The 19,813-nt window shown below is 39.0% G+C and overlaps 1 protein-coding gene and 1 pseudogene across 6 annotated transcripts; both read right to left on the reverse strand.

Annotated features, from left to right (window-relative positions):
- Nucleotides 1-135: 135 nt before the first annotated feature.
- LOC148347296 (uncharacterized) lies at nucleotides 136-9,493 on the reverse strand. 5 transcript variants are annotated; one of them, XM_088323341.1, is made up of 4 exons: nucleotides 9,110-9,493; nucleotides 6,401-6,616; nucleotides 6,218-6,331; nucleotides 3,426-3,755 (listed from the first exon to the last, which is right to left on the reverse strand). In XM_088323341.1, the coding sequence occupies exons 1-4, from the start codon at nucleotides 9,225-9,227 to the stop codon at nucleotides 3,565-3,567; spliced, it is 639 nt and encodes a 212-aa protein (XP_088179467.1). In that variant the 5' UTR covers nucleotides 9,228-9,493; the 3' UTR covers nucleotides 3,426-3,564. The 5 variants fall into 5 exon arrangements, with proteins under 5 accessions (XP_088179468.1, XP_088179467.1, XP_088179466.1 ...); XM_088323342.1 differs by lacking the exon at nucleotides 3,426-3,755 and adding an exon at nucleotides 136-235 and having other exon boundaries at nucleotides 6,218-6,616; XM_088323340.1 differs by having other exon boundaries at nucleotides 6,218-6,616.
- A 1,277-nt stretch (nucleotides 9,494-10,770) lies between these two features.
- Nucleotides 10,771-18,786, reverse strand: LOC148347297 (uncharacterized; annotated as a pseudogene). Its single transcript, XR_015848162.1, has 2 exons — nucleotides 18,388-18,786; nucleotides 10,771-11,800 (listed from the first exon to the last, which is right to left on the reverse strand). The product of XR_015848162.1 is annotated as an uncharacterized LOC148347297 (transcript).
- Between the last annotated feature and the right edge of the window lie 1,027 nt (nucleotides 18,787-19,813).

The raw sequence follows: 19,813 nt of genomic DNA on the forward strand, positions 1-19,813 counted from the left end.
AGGTTGTTCTGACGTTTACCATTCCCCGTTACACGGTCCACAAATCCGTTAACCGCCAGGGTCGCCGGGGAATCACTTCTTGTAGTGTCGTGGGCAAGCACAGCCTGGTGGCACTCATCCCTCTCTATTCGGTGGGTCGGTGGACCCCTTAACCGCTAGGGTCGTAAGGGCACTATTTCCTGTGGTGTGTCTTGGGCAAGTGTAGCCTGGTGCCCATCCCTCTCCAGGCCGTGTTCTAAAAATGTTGAAAGTCAAATAAATTTTTTTTATCAAGTTTTGTTCAATACTTTAAGAATCTCTAAAACACAATATGACTTTTTTTTTAAGGAGGACATAAGGGGGAAAAAAAAATCACATTTCTTTTTAGCTTTTGCATAAACCTAAAGCCCCAGTGTGTATTATAAAACCAATGGCACAGCAAACAACAAAACGGCAGAAAAACATGGCGGCACAACTCGGTAAGAAAAATACTCTATATCTATACCAACACGTTATATTGGGTATTTGTGTATTCAAATCAGTCAAGTCAAATCATGCTTATTTGTGACGCCCTTAATCACAAGAGTCTCAAAGGGCTGCACGGATCAAAGACTATTGCAAACTATTATGACACATTCTATTTCTTTTATTTTATTATGATTTTATTTTTAACACAAGGATACTGCTGGAAGTGTGAATTTCCCTACGGGGATGAATAAAGTATCTATCTATCTATCTATCTATCTATCTATCTATCTATCTACATTATTTTGTATAAAAAAATAACATTGGTATGATAGTTCATGTATACCTGTGGTCCAATCAATATTTGTTTGCATTTTACTGAATGAATGTTTTTGTACTACTTGGAGGCACTAAATATTACACAGTGTCCCTTTAATGCATGATCCCGCTTAACAGGTTTCCATCTGTGTGGCTGGTTGTACACACTGTAGACCCGGTGTTGGTCCTAAATATGACTCCCCTTCAAGATGTGACTCCCCCCTTCGCATGAACTATACGTTAATTAAGGAATATTGTTTACCGTGATTAAAACAAAAAAAAGCGATTGGTCTATATAACGAGTTAATTAAGACATATGCTAACGTCACCAACACCAGAGGCGACCTAATGTAGCTAAATGCTATGATATCCACAATCACGACAAGTAGTACACAAGTAGGCTTTATTTGGTGTACTTTTATAGCCTTATGGTATAGTATGTCCCTGAAGTAACTTTTTAGTCGTTAGCTCAGTAGAGGGGGAGTCAGAGTTTAGCAGTTTTTGCTAAAAATGCAGCGCTGAGAAGCACAGTTCACCCAAAGGGGAGTCAGATTTTGAAGAGAGTTGAATTTAGGCACAACACCGTCTGGATCTATTCCCGTTTTATTTTTATTTGAACTTTCATCAAGACACTGCGTCGTCGATTACACAATTTCAGATTGTGACTTCTAGCTAACGCAAATGAGTAAAGGACCCGTCGAGACCCTTGGTTTCGAGACTGAATAAGTCCATCTTGCAGTACTTATTTTTTAAACTGATGTTTTCAATCAAGTAAAACAACTCATTAAGGCACAGTCAGCATTGGGACATACACCATCAATAACCTCAGGAGAAAAACAGGAACTCTGAGATCCAGTTAATTGCCTGGACAAAGCATCAACATAGTATGGGATCGAGACCCCCTCTCAAGTTTTCCCTTCTCATCTCAAGATCTGCCACTCCAACAATCTCCATTAAGGTATTCCTAAGTCTCCTTTTTAAGTTTTGCTCTCTAATCTTCCTCTTAAGCAGCCTCAGTTCCACTTTTCCTAATCACTAGTAAATTCCATTATGGTTTTTAATAAACGCCCCCTATTGGGGTTGGATCACATTTGCGCTTTACGTCTCCTTGTGTCTTGCATTTAGGTCTGTCCGAAATCCTGTGACTAAGTATTTTTTAACTGTAACTTGTGTTAATTGTTGTCAAATGTTTGTTCATTCATTGCTGACTTTTGTGCAAATTAAATTTGACTCTGGTGTTTCCTCCATTTTACAACTTATCAAACCTAGAACAAGTCCAGTAGCTTTTCTTCTCTCTGCCGAACATCATAAGTGCTACAAAATCATTAATAAGGGGAGGAATTGGCTGAGGTTGACAGGTATAACTTCTAGTGACAGAAAACACTCAAAGATCATCTGTTTTGCATTCACTATTTCACTTAGACTTTGTTGAGTTACAATCGGGAGTTTATTACTAGATGTCCTTGATCTTGCAGTCTGGAAATCACTCGAGTTAGCATAAGAGCATTTCAGGCCTAAAATAATTCTAAACAAGGTGATACAATGTAAAACAAATAAAATATAAGAAAAGAAATACGGGACAATAAATAAATAATCATGCACAGACATATCCAAATAAAACGGAAAGCATTAACAACACTTTCTTGTGCAATCAAATGAAAACAAAAATAGAAAAAAAGACAGCGCAAATTCCATTAAGTATTTTGGGTTGTAAAAATCTAAAAAAAAAATAATCTTTAGGTGATGGAATTACATTTATATATTTGCATCAGCACATTTGTGTTTCTTCACCGAATACGATCGAGAGTAACTTTGACCACAAAGCGAATAGAAAAATGTTTTTTCACCAGTGTGGATTTGTGTGCGTCTTCTTAAACTATTCTGCTTTGAACACCTTGGCCACTAGATGAGCAGGAAAAGGGTTTATCATTCGTATGGGTTTGTGTGTATCTTTTTAGGGGTTTTATCCGAGAGAATCGTTTGCCACAAAGTGAGCAGGAATGGGGTTTTTCACCAGTGTGGATTCTAATGTGTATTTCTAAATCTCTCTTCCGAGAGAATCTTTGGCCACAAAGTGAACAGGAAAACGGTTTCTCACCAGTGTGGATTCTTGTGTGTCTTTTCAAGTCTCCCTTCTGGGAGAATCTTTTGCTGCAAACCAAGCAAGAAAAACGTTTCTCTCCAGTGTGGGTTTGGATGTGTCTTTTGAGGTGTCCTTTACGAGAAAATGGTTGGCCACAAACTGAGCAGGAAAAGGGTTTCTCACCAGAGAGGATTCTTTTGTGTATTTTTAGGTCACTGCTCGTCAAGTACCTTTTGCTGCAAACTGAGCACGGGAAGGGTTTCTCACCTGTGTGGATTAGAGTGTGTGTTTTTAAGTTTCCCTTCATAGAGAATCTTTGACCGCAAACGGAGCAGGAAAATGGTTTTTCACCAGTGTGGATTCTTGTGTGAGCTTTTAAGACTCCCTTATGTGAAAATGTTTCCCCACAAACAGAGCAGGAAAATGTTTTTTCACCGGTGTGGATTCTTGTGTGTGTCTCTAAATTTCCCTCACTTGCCAACGTTTTCCCGCAACGAGACCATTTCCAGCGTTTCTTGTCAATGTGAAATGTCCCATCACCTTCAGATTCATTGTCGTCACTGTGAGGCCTGCAGGGCGACATGCTGACAACATCTAAAAATGGAGCCGAGAGACCATCAACTTGTAGTCCTCAGAAGTGGTCTTCATCCTTTCCTATTAAGAGTTGACAATCGTTGCTGCTGGGAAGCTCCGCTTCTTTGCACAGCTCACTTTTAACTTCACCTATTAAAATTGTTTGCAAACAACATACATCCTCCTCTTGAGGTTCTTCTTTTTCCTTTTTTTATGAAAAGAAAATGAAGTTTCTCCTCACTGTTAGTCTGAAAATACTCTTTATTTGCTTCCTTTGTAACATTGGTGATCTCTTCCTTTTCATCTTTAATGAGACGGCACTCCGGCTTCTTTTTTTCTGAAAAAAAACAACTTTATTATCTTCTGCACACACAAACGGACAAAAACATATTTATTTTTTCGTAAAGTCATTTAGAAGCTTCCCAGTTGTTTTTTCTGACGGTCATCAGCGTCCTATATAACATCCGGCAAGCCTGCCGTACCCATTTCTTCATGATGCTCTCTGCGCTTTAAGCATACCTCTGAGACTATCACAGTGCAGGTGAATTTATACAGAGACTTGATCACACACAGGTGGATTCCATTTATCATCGTTAGTCATTTAGATCAACATTGAATCGTTCAGAGATCCTCAGTGAACTTCTGGACAGTTTGCTGCACTAAAATTAAACGGGCTGAATAATTTTGCACACCCAATTTTGTGGTTTTTTATTTGTTAAAAAAGTTTAAAATTTCCCATATAGTGTGTTCTACTTCATGATTTTGTCCCACTTGTTGTTGATTCTTCACAAGGAATTAATTTTATATCTGTATGTTTGAAGTCTGAAATGTGGCAAAAGGTCACAAAGTTCAAGGGGGGCAAATAGTTTTGCAAGCCACTGTCGCCTTCTGTGTTTTTTGGCAGTTTGTCCCATTTTGGTTGCTTGCCATTCGTTGTACCATCGCTGCATCCACCTGCGCCTAGGCATTCTCCACAAAAACTACCAAACTTTGCTCAAAACACCAAAAACCTTTTCGACCAATTAACATGTAAACCAATATGGTGACTGGCTTGCTAGGGTGCTGGTGTACTTGAACCCGCCGCCAAAGTGCATATTGCAATAAAGTTCAACAAAGGTATTGAGGTTATACCTACATTTGGCTTCGCTGATCCGGAAACTGTACTTTACTTTTACTTTAGCCCTGCCCTGAGGTGAAAAAATTCTGGTCTGAAATTGGTCGCTTTATAGCTGATAAGATTGACAATGGGTTCCAATTATTTTGGAAAGATATTGTACTTGGCATTTATGACTCAGAGACATGTAAGTTAAAGCCAAAGGAAACCTTTATTGTAAATATCATCATAGCGAAACTCTACATTCACAAATGCAAATTCACTAGTAGAAAAATGTCATTCATTGCCTTCCAATGTTAAATGAAACATCACATGGTCTCAATGAAGCTTTCCCGGAACCAGAAGGCCATTAAAACAAACAATATTTGCAAACATTTTGGCCATTTTATGTAACTTTCTGTTCTCCTCCTGGCATGTTTGATTTTACAGTCTTTTTCTTTATTGATATTTTGTTTGGTTGTACAATTTGAATGCACCATTTCTGCAACACTGTGGTAAGATCTCTGTATGGAAATGTTTCTGTGTTAATACTACAAAGTATTACTGTATTTTTTTAAAGAAAGAAAATTGTCATAAATGAATTTAGCAAAATATTATTACTATTTTAAAAATATTTTCTGTGAGCCTCAAGATCACAATGTCACATCATCTCTGGAGTCGACTAATTGTCACACAAAAAATCAAGTTTGATGAATATATTGTCAATAAATAAAACAGATGGCATTCCTTCTGCAAGGAAATTACAACTGTGCTTCAAAAATTTGGGGTCGTAACAACGTCAAATGAAAAAAAAAAATTCGGGTGACGGCTTTACGTTTATATGACTGCATTGGCACATTTGTGTTTGTTGGCCCAATACGATCGGGAGAAACCTTTACCGCAGACTGAACAGGAAAACGGTTTCTCACTAGTGTGGATTCGTGTGTGTCTAATCAAACTATCCTGATCTGAGAACCTTAGGCCACAAAATGAGCAGGAAAAGGGTTTCTCACCAGTGTGGATTCTAGTGTGTGTTTTTAAATCTCTGTTCCGAGAGAATCTATGATCACAAAGTGAGCAGGAAAAGGGTTTTGCACCAGTGTGGGTTAGTGTGTGTGTTTGTAAGGTTGCTTTCTTTGAGAATCTTTGACCACAAACAGAGCAGGAAAATGGTTTTTCACCAGTGTGGATTCTTGTGTGTGCATTTAAGTTTGCCTGCTTAGAAAATCTTTGCCCACAAAAAGAGCAGGAAAATGGTTTTTCACCAGTGTGGATTCTTGTGTGTGTTTTTAAGTTTGCCTTCATGGAGAATCTTTTACCACAAACTGAGCAGGGAAAGGGTTTCAGACCAGTGTGGGTTTGTGTGTGCCTTTTGAGGTGCCCTTTACGAGAAAATGGTTGGCCACAAACTGAGCAAGAAAAGGGTTTCTCACCAGTGTGGATTCTTGTGTGGGTTATCAAGTCTCCTTTCTGAGAGAATCTTTGGTCACAAACTGAGCAGGAAAAGGGTTTCTCACCAGTGTGGATTCGCGTGTGTGTTTTTAAATTTGCCTTCATAGAGAATCTTTGGTCACAAACTAAGCAGGAGAAAGGTTTTTCACCAGTGTGAATTTTTGTGTGTGTCTTCAAATTTCTCTCACTTGCCAGCGTTTTCCCGCAACGAGAACATTTCCAGCGTTTCTTGTCAATGTGAAATGTCCCCTCACCTTCAGACTCATTATAGTCACTGTGAGGCGTGCAGGGTGACATGCTGTCATCATCTGATAATGGAGCCAAGAGACCATCGAATTGTGGTCCTCCGCAGTGGTCTTCTTCATTTCCTATTAAGAGTTGACAATTGTTGCTGCTGGGAAGCTCCGCCTCTTTGCACAGCTCACTCTTAACCTCACCTATCAAAATTGTTTGCACACCACAGACATCCTCCTCTTGAGGTTCTTCTTTTTCCTCTTTTATGTAAGGAAGATCTAGCTCTTCCTTAGTGTTAATGTGAAAAGACTCTTGCACTGCTTCCTCTGTAACATGGGCGAGCTCTTCATCCTCCTCTTCGCCTTTAATAAGACGCCACGCCGGCTTCTTTTCCACTGAACTAACAGCTTCATTATCTTCTGCAGAACACAAAAAGACAAACACAGATTTTTATTTCCTGACGTCTTTTACCAGTATACCAGTTGAAGGGCATCATAAGTGTGGCCATGGTGACTTAATGGATGAGAAAATTCAGTGTCCCATTTCAGATTACACAGAATCAGATGTAACCCACTTTGAAAGGACAGAGTGTAATATTTAGTGCCTCCTAGTGGTATACAAAACTTAATTTAGTTAAAAAAAAACATTGATTTTGAATAATAGGCAAAAATACATTAATAACATACAATGTTATTTATAATTACTTTTGATTCTGGTGTTTCCGCCATTAATTTGACCGCTAAATAAAACTAGTCCAGTAGCTTTTCTTTCCTCTGTCTAATCTTCAATACCTTAAACCGGTTCCTGTCACAAGCTACCATTCCACCCTACCTTCACCATCAACCCCATTCCAATAATCAGTTGTCGGCCTTAATGACTACAGGCCTGTCACACTTACAACAGTGGTTATGAGGTTCTTTGAAAAGTTCTCAAGCCCTCAAACTGGACCCTCATCCATTTTCCCACAGGGAAAACCGCTTCACTGATGACTCGATAATATTACTCTTCATGTTGCGTTGAGCCATTTAGAGAAACACAGGAGCTATGTCAGAATGCTCTTCCTGGACTTCAGCTGTGCGTTCAACACCATCGTCCTGGAGATCCTGGCAGAGAAACTCTCCTAACTCCAAACTATGTCACAAACGCAAAGCATGTAATGTCATCACCATTGAGTTTATTTTTCAAGAAAATGTGATTGCCACAAGTGATGCAATGTGTCTAGTACGATGTGAATACTAACAAAATCTAGTTTCGGAACGCAGGAGATGGTTAATCTAGTTGCATAGGTTTACAACGTTGATATCATTGACAGTTCATACTATATTAATCTATTTTTTTTTCTATCACAGCACAGTTTAAATTTGTTTAAACTGCTTTGGGGGGAAAACACAGGCTAAATATCTAAATTTTCTTAAGCACGCTTTAAAACGTGACAATATGGCAGGAATCCAGCACCACTCATCACAAAAGGAGACTGTGTGGAGAGAGTCCACTCCTTCAAATTTCTGGGTGTGCACATCTCCGACGACCTCTCCTGGTCTGCAAACACCAGAGCGGTGGTAGGGAAGGCCCAGCAGCGACTGCATTTCCTGAGAGTGCTCAGGAAAAAACATCTAAAACAGCAGCTGCAGGTGTCCTTTTACAAAGCCACAGTGGAGAGCATTCTGACGTACTGCATTACGGTGTGGTATGCTGGGTGCACAGCAGCAGACAGGAAAACGCTACAGAGAGTCATCAAAACAGCCCAGAAAATCGTCGGTTGCTCTCTGCCCAGTCTGGAGGACATTGCCTGCTCTCGCTACCTCAACAGAGCAGAAAACATCATCAAGGACTTTTCTCACCCCGGCCACCACCTCTTTGACCTGCTGCCTTCCGGCAAGCGCTACAGGTCACACAAAACAAAAACAAACAGACTCAGAGACAGTTTCTTCCCCAGAACCATTACCACCCTAAACACACACCGCAGAAAAAACTGAAAAACTCTTGCAAAAACACTACCTCATACAAATGTAAATGGTACTCATGTCTATGTTTCTTGCACAATGTTGACTGCACTGTGTTTACTGCTCACCTTGCACAATGTTGACTATCTTTTTTTGCACTATGATGACTATTTATGCACCAAATGCATATGTTGACTATTCTTGCACTATGACTATTTTTGCACCAAATGCATATTGCACAAACCCTTACGATACCAAACTGTATGTAACATCCTACATGCCGACATTTCTTGTGTAAATTTTGTGTAAATTATAACTATAACCTTATCCTCCTTGTTTCATAACCTTGTCTTCTCTGTTCCTTTATCTTCTTGGGTTTTTTACCCCACTGTGAATGTGTGAAACTGGAGTGTCATGCCCAATTTCGTTGTCACAATATGTTAACCCATTTTGTAACAATGACAATAAAGGTATATTCTATTCTATATGTCAACTGGATGTTTCCAAAGCCAGTTGCCACCATAAAGCCACTGGAGTCGGATTTCTATCTCTCTAGCTCTGTCTTTCATTCTCTTCTATTACTCTCGTTTTTGCTCCGTTTATTTATGTCTCACTTTCTCCTCTCTCTCTGTTTCTCTTTCTGTGTTTCCCTCTCACTTATCTTCCTCTTTCTTTCTCTCCCTCTCTGTCTCTTTCTCCCTTTCTTTCCCTGTCACTCTTTCCGTCTATCTCATGTTTCTCTTTCTCTCTTCCACTTCTTTCTCTTCCTGGCTTTCCCTTTGTTTCTCCCTGTCGCTCTTTTTCTCTTTTATTTCTCGCTTTCTTTTTCTCTCGTTTTCTGTTTCTTTCCCCCTCTTTCTCTGTATTGTACTAACTCGCCCCCGTGAGTTTTTGTTTTCTACAACGTGGCCTCTGAGCTCAAATGAGTTTGACACCCCTGGTTTAAATAAAGAGAAAACGTGAGCCAACCTTCTCTGCGAGGACAAAAACTTGACTGCATCCCGCAAAGGCCAGCCCGTCGTCGACGTTGCTGCTTGTTGTCATATGTCGTTCCATAAAGTTGGTCCTTGTACTCAAAAAAAGACATTTTTTTCCACGTCCCTCAACACTTTAACTTGATATCTGTTGAAGAAATCTGTGTCACTCTTTTAGCGACTAGCAAGCTAAACTAGGCTAAGCTAAACAAGGCCTAAAAACTTCAAATAGAACTAAGACGACTTAGCACCTAAACTATATACAAAAAAATAATATACTCCATTGAATTGATTTTAGACCTCTTATGTTGGGGTTCGAGCGATACATTTATAAACATATGAAGTATTTGGTCGATAGAAAACGTTCTAATGTGCACTGTGGATGGCGCGCATGCGCGAAACCCAAACGCATGCGCAGATACGTTCAAAATGTACAGAAGTTTACGACACATAACCCTGTGTACGTTTTAAAAAAAAATGTAGATTCAATTATTATTTAAAAAATATTTTTATTATATTAAAAAATGCTAGGTTCTAAATGGGTAACAGAAAAGTGATGGGAAAAACTATTTGTGGGGTTGCATAAACTTAACAATGTCGGTATACAGATTCCAGCGACGTGGATAGTCGTACAAATGTGCGTTGTAGACATCGTGATCCATTCTTTTAAAAAATCATTTTCGAACAAAGCAGGTCATTAGGTAAAAAAATTGAAACATTATATTGTTTACATAGACATAACATATTACAAAGACACCAAGCTTGTTTCTTCTAAAAAAATAGTGCTTTGCAATGTTGCACAATTATTAGTTTTACAAACTATTTCAATAATGTGAAAAATTGGAGTATTTCATACATAATCGCCATTGTTTTTCAATATATTTGCAGGTCTTCAACCCAACAAGAATTGCCTTTGTTGCAAAAGCAATGTTTTTCAATTAAATGTGCAAAATTAGAAATACCATTAGACAAGCGAATGTAAATTGTGACACGAACAAGCAATACAATTGAAGACAAAACCAAACATTTCAATATATATAACAACTCAATCAAGACAGTGCAAATAATTATACACTGATTAAAAAAAGTGCTTCTTATATTGAGATTTATACAGCTGGTCAATTGCAATTTAATGACAAATACTCTGTAAATGCAGTCATACAACTAAAAATTCGACCAAACAAATCAATGAACAGTACTTCCTCTTGAAACAGAATACTGTATTCTATTCTGAATATCAAACTTACAAGCCAAACTGAAGTTTATTCATTCATGTGCATAACTCACGAGAGCTGCACAAAATCACTGTGAGATTGATTGTGTTTTTCACCAGCACATTTGTGTGTTTTGGCACGACGAGCCTGAGAGAACATTTTGCCGCAAACGGAGCAGGAAAACGGTTTCTCACCAGTGTGGGTTTGTGTGTGTGTTTTTAAGAGTGCCTTCCGAGAGAATCTTTTGCCACAAAGTGAGCAAGGAAAGGGTTTCTCACCAGTGTGGATTCTGCTGTGTGTTATCAAAACTGATTTAAGAGCGAATCTTTGACAACAAACTGAGCAGGAAAATGGTTTTTCACCAGTGTGGATTCTTGAATGTGATTCAAGGCTTCTGTTGGTTGAGAACCTTTTGCTACAAAATTTACAAGAAAATGGTTTCTCACCAGTGTGGATTCTTGTGTGTGTTTTTATGTCTCCCTTCTGGGAGAATTTTTGGCCACAAACTGAGCAGGAAAAGGGTTTCTCAGCAGCATGAATTTGTGTGTGTATTTTCAAGCTACCCTTATGAGAAAATCGTTGACCACACACTGAGCACAAAAAGGGTTTCTCACCAGTGTGGATTCTTGCGTGTGATTTTAGGTTACCATTGGTTGAAAACCTTTTGCTACAAACCAAGCATGAAAAGGGTTTCTCGCCGGTGTGGATTCTTGTGTGTGTTTTCAAGTCACCCTTCAGAGAGAATCTATGGCCACAGACAGAGCATGAAAAAGGTTTCTCACCAGTGTGGATGAGTGTGTGCGCGTTTAAGTGTACCTTCCTAGAGAATGATTTGCAACAAACTGAGCAGGAAAAGGGTTTTTCACCTGTGTGGATTAGTGTGTGTGTGTTTAAGTGGACTTTCCTAGAGAATGATTTGCAACAAACTAAGCAGGAATAAGGTTTATCACCAGTGTGGATTCTTGTGTGCGCTTTTAAATTTCTCTCACTTGCCAAAGTTTTCCCACAATGAGAACATTTCCAGTTTTTGTTGTCGATGTGAGATGTCCTATGATCGACAGACTCATCATCGTTGCCTTCATTGTGAGGTGAGCTTGGTGACCTACTGTCATTATCTGATAATGGAGCTAAGACACAGTCGACTTGTGATCCTTTACAGTGGTCACCATCACTTTCTGTTAAGCGATGACAATTGTTGCTGCTGGGAAGATCCGCCTTCAAGCTCGTTTTACTTTGATCTTCATCCGTGAAAAGGACAACATTGAATGGCAACTCAAAGATCTCCTCTTTATTGAAATGAGGCTCTTCTATCTTCTGTTTTATACAAATATGATCAAGCTCCTCCCCTTTGTTTATGTGAGGAAACTCCTGTTCTGCTTCCTCTTTAACATGGGTGATCTCTTCATCCTCTTCTTCATCTTTAACAAGAGGGTGCTCGGTCTCTTCCTCAAGACAAACAGCTTCAGTGTTGTCTGCAAAACACAGCAAACATATACATTTATTTCCTGATGCCCTTCTCAATGATTCATACAATCTTTCTGGATAAAGAAGACTAAAAATTGATTGACACCCTCAGCTTCCTCGTTTCTATGGTGACTTAATGGGTTAAGAATTCAGTTTCCTATCTTGGAGTACTTCGGAGTTCGTACTTTGGAGTTTGAAATTGTTGAACCTGCTTTGAAATAGGCCTGGGCGAAATGACAAAAATTGTTATAACAATATAAAAACTCTATTCAGTCAATATTGATAATTATCACGATAATCGTCAAATATTGTTTTCTTTCAAATTTTAAGTCTGGGCAGCACGGCGACGCAGTGGTTAGCATGTGTGCTGCACAGTTCTGAGCTCATGAGATCGAACATTCCTGTGTGGAGTTTGCATGTTCTCCCTGTGCTTGCGTGGGTTTCCTCCGGGCACTCTGGTTTCCTCCCGCATTCCAAAAACATGCATGTCAGGTTAATTGGGCAGTCCACATTGTCCCTAGGTGTGAATGAGCGAGTGAATTGTCTGAGTTTTCTGTCTCTGTGTGCCCTGCGATTGGCTGGCAACCAGTTCAGGGTGTCCCCTGCCCACTGCCCGAAGACATCTGGGATGAGCTTCGGCACCCCCGCAACCCTATTGAGGATAAAGAGTGCAGATAATGGATGGATAAGTCTAATTTTTGCCCCTGAGTTTAAGTTGACAAAGTCAGATGCTGCTTTAACCAATCCATAATGTCAGAACAAAGGCGCATGGAGACAAACTCCTACAGAGCATTTCACAAATACGAGGAACGTTAAACTAAATTGAAAGTTAACACATCAAAGTAATCGAAACACAGAACATTGCATATAACCTGATGCTGACCTGCAATCCCCTGAAATTAAATAACCATAAATACACAAATTTATATTAGGACTCAGCATCGAACAGTTTAAAGCTTTTATGTGCAATAAGTATTAAAGTGTCTTACAATGTTAACAAAATAAATAGACAAAAGGAAATAAGACGATGCCAGAAAACATTGTAATGAGCGTTTGTTGCTCTTTGGGCTCGACACGCGATGGCCCAGTGCTTGGCCCTGTAGCACTCGTTTGGGATTGAATTATTTTTAATTCTGTATATTTTAGTGAGTGATATTGTTTTAAATGTTAGATTACACTTATCATATCATCTTGGTGGCCGAACACTGTCGGAAAAGTTTGCAATAGACGCTGCTGCTCTGTTTTTTGTTTTCATTGAAATCTATGTTTACAAAATACCTCCAAACAACTGAAGAAGGGCCTCTCCTGTCTTTGACTCTTAAGTGCTCATGCTAGTGTCATCCTTTGTGCCCTTTTTGCTCATTTTGACCGTGTTGTTGCCATTTCTTTTTCACTCTGTGTGAGGCGCGCTGTAGCCATTTCTGCAAAATGATGGGCTAGTCCCAGTCACCTTCTTTGTCTCCTGGATGTTGGTCTAGAACAGGGGTTGGGGACCTAAGGCTCTTTTCATGAGTACATATGGCTCCAAAATAGTATTGCAGTTTTGCAATTATTTAATGTATTGTTTAATGCAGAGAGGATTAACACACATGCAAAGCAGACAGAATGCTGTCCTTCGAAGGGTTCGGTCCAGTATATATAGTATACAGTGTCAACTGCAGTGTACAGTCAAGGTGTCACACCCACAGACCTTATTTTGGCTGTAATTCTCTAAATAATTCTTTATATGGAAGCTCATTAAACAATATATGTTAATTGTTGAGACGCTTTAGGATGAAAAGTCACACAACAGACTTTAATTAGCAAAAAACTTTAGCAAAGCACCCAAAGCAATTCGTTTGGGTGAGTGGTAGGAATGGGCGGAGCTATACACAGGGCGCTCCTTCTCCCTGACCAACGTCATCTGCACTGTAGGTACATTCGTTGGTATCCTCTTTTGGAGAATTTTGTGACATTTTTACAATAGAACTTTGCTCGCGACTTGTTTTGAAACCATTATTTGAATGGAAGTCAAAATGAGGCTCAACACCCTTAAGTAACTGCAGGAGAGAGGCAAATTTGAAGTGGTACATTTAGATTGATGTTGGACGCAAGTTCTGGTATTATTATTATTTCATATGTTATATCAAATAATCAAACATCAAACAGTGAAATAAAATGTTCTGAAGAATTAGCTTTTGTTAAGAGAGTGGGTTTGGCATTATATTTTATCTTAAAATATATGGTGTGGCTCTTGCATTTTCATTGCATTCATTACATTAGCGCCCCCATTTTCTCCTTGGCGTTCGAGTAGTGTAATTACAGTTCAAATATATTGACTTTTATTGAAAGTTTGTATTTACTGTGGCAAAAATTACATCACAATAAGTAGCGTTTTCGTTTTGTCGCCGAGGCCTACTTTGAAAAGAAGAGCAAAGAAGAGATCGGCAGGTTCAAGAGCGTTCTGCAGTCGGGCCTCGTTGCCCTATGTGATTTAATCTGCAAACCTAGGGTAACAGTTTAAATGTGGGCTTAAAAGACTCTTCTATTCTATAGCTTATGAATTACCTATATTTCACGTTGACAATATCTGTTTATTATTTTTTATTGCAAAATCTGTTTCAGTCTAGTCATCCTGGAAGGGGATTACCCACATGCCGTCACTTTTCAAGATTTCTACATTTACCTCTTGTTGAGGTTTTAAATTTTTCCTTGCCCTCATGTAGGTTTTAGATCAAGAGATGGTTTTGTCTGCAGTTTGCAATTATCTATGGTCCGTGCAGCCATTTGAGACTCCTTGTCATAAAGGGCTGTGCAAATAAACATGACTTGACTTGCCTTGCCTTAAAAAATGTGAGACATCCGATAGCAGCGCTAGGCAAACTACAGACCGCTGATCTCATCATGCCCGCTGAAGATTGATGCAGGATTACGGTTTGCATTTGTTTCATCACGACTTGTAACAAAAAGGCATTTTGACAACAGGCAGCACAGCATATGCAGTGTCCGATTTTGGCTAACCTGCATTGGCTCCCAGTTAGCCTTAGATGTGATTTCAAGGTTCTCTTAGTATTATACAAAATCATACATGGACTTGCTCCCTCTTATCTTTCAGATCTGATTTGCCCCTATGTTCCGGTCCGAAGCCTACGATCTGAGACTGCCGGTCTTCTGATGATCCCAAGAGCAAAGTGTTCTGCTGGTTCGAGAGCGTTCTCCATCCGGGCACCGGTGCTGTGGAATGCTCTTCCCCCTGAGATCCGATCTGCAACCTCAGTGGAAATGTTTAAATCTAAGCTTAAAACTCACTTCTACACCATAGCATATGAATAACCCACTCCTTTCGTCGGCTGAAAAATAGTCTGTGTAATATAGTGTAATAATCTGTGAAGCCCTTTGAGACTCTTCGTGATTTAGGGCTATACAAGTAAAAATGACTTGACTTGACTAGACAGTGTCTTGATTTTGTGGCGCCATTTCCAGTAATCGCTTTTTAAATTGTCTTTAAAAATCTTACACTAATCACACAAGACTTTAGCATTCTAGTGTCTGCTGGTCATGTTTGGGGAAAGCATGTCAATATCTGTGGGAGCTCAGACAGGAGATTGTTAATTTTTGTAGGAACTTGATAATCCTGACAAATTCCCTGAGCAGAAAGACACAAAATTGTCTCTTTGATTTAGTTTTTACTGTGGATGTACTGACACATATAAACGAGCTGTATGAGAAGCTTTTCCCATTAAGTATTCAAATGTGTCACTGCCTATATAGTCATGGTTGTATAAGTTATTCATTTATAGCATTTTTATTGTTTCAGTCATTTGGAACCAGTGTTGGGCACGTTACTTTAAAAAGTAATTAGTTATTGTTACTCACTACTTCTTCCAAAGAGTAGCCAAGTTAGTACCTGAATTACTCTATAGTTCAAGTAACTACTTACCAGGGAAATAAATTATTCCTGTTACTTAAGAAAATAAGTTTTTGTACGTCAAAATTTTTTAAATTTTCCGAGCAGTATTTGATTCAGTTGAATAGAGAAGAACAGACAGGTGTTATAAAACCTTGAAATATCTATTACACCTCGACAACAACAGATTTATCCTACACTTGAAGTGCAATAAAAATAAACAGTAAACCATACAGTAAAATAACAATCAGTAATAAACAATATGAAGAGAGATTAACAAATTAAATCTAACTCTCACAACCTGAGACCACTAGTCAAGTAGACACAGCCTACTGTACTTCGAGTTTTGTTCACAACAAAGTATAATTGTAAAACAATATAAAGTGAGTTTCCCCTCTATAGAATAAATCACAATCTCTCGTCAGAAGACTGCTCAAGAGACATATGCTACTGCACTTCAAGTATTTTTACAAAACAAAAGTAAACAGTTCGACAATATCAAGTGCATTTAACACTGCATTGTAAAATAAATTAATCAAACTCCTACAACTTGAGACAACTGATGAAGTAGAAATAGGCAACTGCACAACAAAAGTCAACAGTAAAACAATATAAAGTGATTATCCAATCCCTCTCCCCACGTCTCTCAAATCCTCCCCTTCTCTCCCTCTGTCTGTATCCTCCCCATCTCTCTATCTTAGAGAGTTGACAAAACTTATCTCAGTGAGGAGAGAAGAGCAGTTTTGGAACAAGTTGTTAAAGACACAGGAACCATTGATAGAGTCCTACACTTGTTTCACCAAATGATATTTTCTATCTATCTACCTTCCTTGGTCATATCCCTCAAGAGGGGTGACCAACAGCAAGACAAACACTTAACAATAACAAAGAAAATAAAAGGGAAAAATTGCAAAAAACACACACAACATTTTTTGGACCATGGCCAACCCAAATGCCCAAACACCCAAAAAAGGTTAGGCACCTCGGCACCTAAGTTGGTCATGCTTTCGTCCCTCCAGATGAAACGGGACACAAGAAAGCGGCCATGTCACTCGGGTCAGGGTGACACAACACACTCTTTTTTCAACAGCAGGGCCCGACAGCTCTAACTGGTTTACCCCTGCCGCATCATACAGGTACCCTGCCCATCCCTTAGAACGCGCCCAAACATCCCGCTATCCTTTTACAACACCTCTCCACTCATTCCTATTACCAACAAGAGCTCCAGCTTCCACTATATTTAGACCTCTTTCCTGCAGTACACTCATAACACCATCCATCCACGTCAATCGCGGCCTTCCTCTTGGTCTCCTTCCATTGACTTCTGCTCTGTAGATCCTCTTCAACACTCGCTTCTCATCCATCCTCTCCATGTGTCCAAACCAACCGAGTACTTTCTTAATGATATTTTAAGTGTGGTAAATTTAATAGCGCTCTTAATTGTGCTATTAAGGTAGGACGGATGTCCTACTTATCTTCCTTAGGCACAAGAAGATACAAAGTAATGCATCGCTTTTGACTGCCAGTAACTGTAACTGCACAGTAACGCTGTTACTGAAAAATAATGTTTTTACATAACTGTTATTCATAACAGTGTTGTTCCCAACACTATTTATAACTTCTGCACTTACTAAGTTGTAAATACTACTACACTTGGCTCTCTGTTAGCTTAAGATGTGATTTTAAGGTTCTGTTGGTAGTATACAAAATCATGCATAGACTTGCTCTCTCATATCTTTCAGATTTAATCACCCCCTATGTTACGGTCCGGAGCCTTCGCTATGAAAATGCTGGTTCTCCATTCTGGCCCCGGTGCTGTGGAATGCTCTGCCCACTGATATTCGATTCGCAACCTCAGTGGAACTGTTTAAATCCATGCTTAAAACACAGTTCCATTCTATAGCTTATGAATAACCTATATTTTATGTTGATAATATGTGTATTATTTGTTATTGCAACATCCGTTGCAGCCTGGTCATCCTGGAAGAGGCATTGCCTCATATGCAGTCACTTGTCAAGGTTTCTTCATTTACCTCATGTTGAGGTTTTGAGTTTTTCCTTGCCCACATGTAGGTTTTAGATCAGGGGATGGTGTCATAATAGTCTGTAGTTTTCAATAATCTGTGTTCTGTGCAGCCTTTTGAGATTCCCTGTGAGAAAGGGCTATACAAATAAAGATGACTTTATGATCATTCGTGTATTTGTTATTATTGACGTCTTGAGATGTTATCTTGTCTTCTTGATATATCCATTTATTCATCCATCAATTTTCTGCACTGCTTATCCTCAATGGGGTCTCGGGGTATGGTATATACATTAATTCAGTTTTTATTCAATCTTGACAAGTGGTGTTTTTAGTTTACAGTTAGGAGAAGGCCTTTGCTTTAATCACCACCTGTCATACACACAATGGACAAAGGGCTGATATGCAGGAAGGATTTTTTTCATCAGAGGAGCATTTATGTTTACATCAAAGGTGGGCACTCGGTTCCTCGTAGACCGCATGTTCTGCATGATTTTGGAGGTTTCTCTGCTGCAATAAAGGTCAGCCACGATTGTAAACAAGCCATCGTAGACTTGGTTACGAGCTGATCATTTGCATAACCCGAGTTGAAGGAAACCAAACACAATCATGCAGTACAGTACACCCTTTCTTCGAAGACCGGAGGGCCCACCTCTTGTTTGCATGAACCCAAAATGCGAGCCAACCTTCTCTGCAAAGACGAAAACTTGTCCTGCAAATGGCGGCCCGTCGACATAGTTGCTCGTCGTCGTTTGTCGTTCCGCAAAGTTCGTCCTCGAAGTCCACGCTGATTCTTGAAGACATTTTTCCAATTCACTCAACACTTTGACCTGATCTCTGTTGAGGAATATGTCAGTATGTGTCACTTTGTTTGAAGCTATCAAGCTACGCTAAGCTACACTAGGCCGAGAGGTTTCTTAGTGTACTAGGACGACTTAGCGCAGAAAGCATATAATAACACATACTATTTTACTACCTAAAAGATACTATTGACGTCTGGCGTTGTGTTACAGCTTAGTGACTAGAAATTCAAAACAATTGGTAGATGAGAACACCGTTCCAGCAACGCTGTCGTTGTGGTACGCATGCGCGTGACAATGATTGGCGGATCAAGTTGAACAGAAATTTCCGACAAGTGTCCAAGTTTGAACTTTTAGAAAATGTTTGAAGGTCGAATTAATCATTTATCGTGTTTTTATTACATATTTTCAATATCTTTAAAATACGCTACAACTCAATTACAAGGAGAGCCTGCGAAGGAGAACCACTAGGCGCATGCGCAGAATTTATCAAATTCCAACACAAGTCTACTTATCAGTGAGTTATGTAATCAGCGTCATTTCGAGAGGATTTTTTTCAAGTTCGTTTATTTGAAAAGAGACAAGTATGGTCCACAAACTCATGTCACATACTATAACATTTCAGCCAAGGCTAATTCTCAATGTCTGTCCCCAGAAGGGCTTTTACAGAAACAAACATACATTAAAATAAAAAATATTTTAAAACATCACAATTGCAGAGGCTTCAGGTGGTCACATATTGGACCTTTGATTAAAAAGTCAAAGTTTACGTTTTTTTTTAAAAAGCAGTTTGACTACTCCTTTAGTTCAGTGGGTAAACAGTGCCAGGCTTTGGTACCTTATAACCCTAATGCATTTCAAACATACCGAGAAAAAAGATATTGCAACATTCACTTAAAAATTATTATCATATGCCAGGATCTATTCCTTTTTTGAGACTAAGAAATAATTAAAACAAATTTAAAAAATTCAATCCGAATACTGTCATGGTAGTCCAAGGGAGGGAAAAAAACAAAGATACAAAGATTGAATTGAAGCAAGTAAAAAATTGATAAAGAATTCGAGCATGAGTGAAAGCAACTTCAACGACAAAGGGTATGGATTTCTTTTTAATTCTCCTGTGAAAAAACAAGGAATTTAGTTTAAAACACATTTCTTTACAATAATAAAAGAATGATGCCATATACTGTGATATCTTTTTTGGAATACAAGTATCACTCGTTTGAGACTTTACAAAATGAACATTTGATTAAATGAAATGAGGAAATTGTTGAGCCAATGCAAATGCTGAACACAATTCATGATGCAAATC

Source organism: Urocampus carinirostris, chromosome 19 (assembly GCF_059441175.1).
Source record: "Urocampus carinirostris isolate Australia breed hairy pipefish chromosome 19, RoL_Ucar_1.0, whole genome shotgun sequence".
Taxonomy (NCBI): domain Eukaryota; kingdom Metazoa; phylum Chordata; class Actinopteri; order Syngnathiformes; family Syngnathidae; genus Urocampus; species Urocampus carinirostris.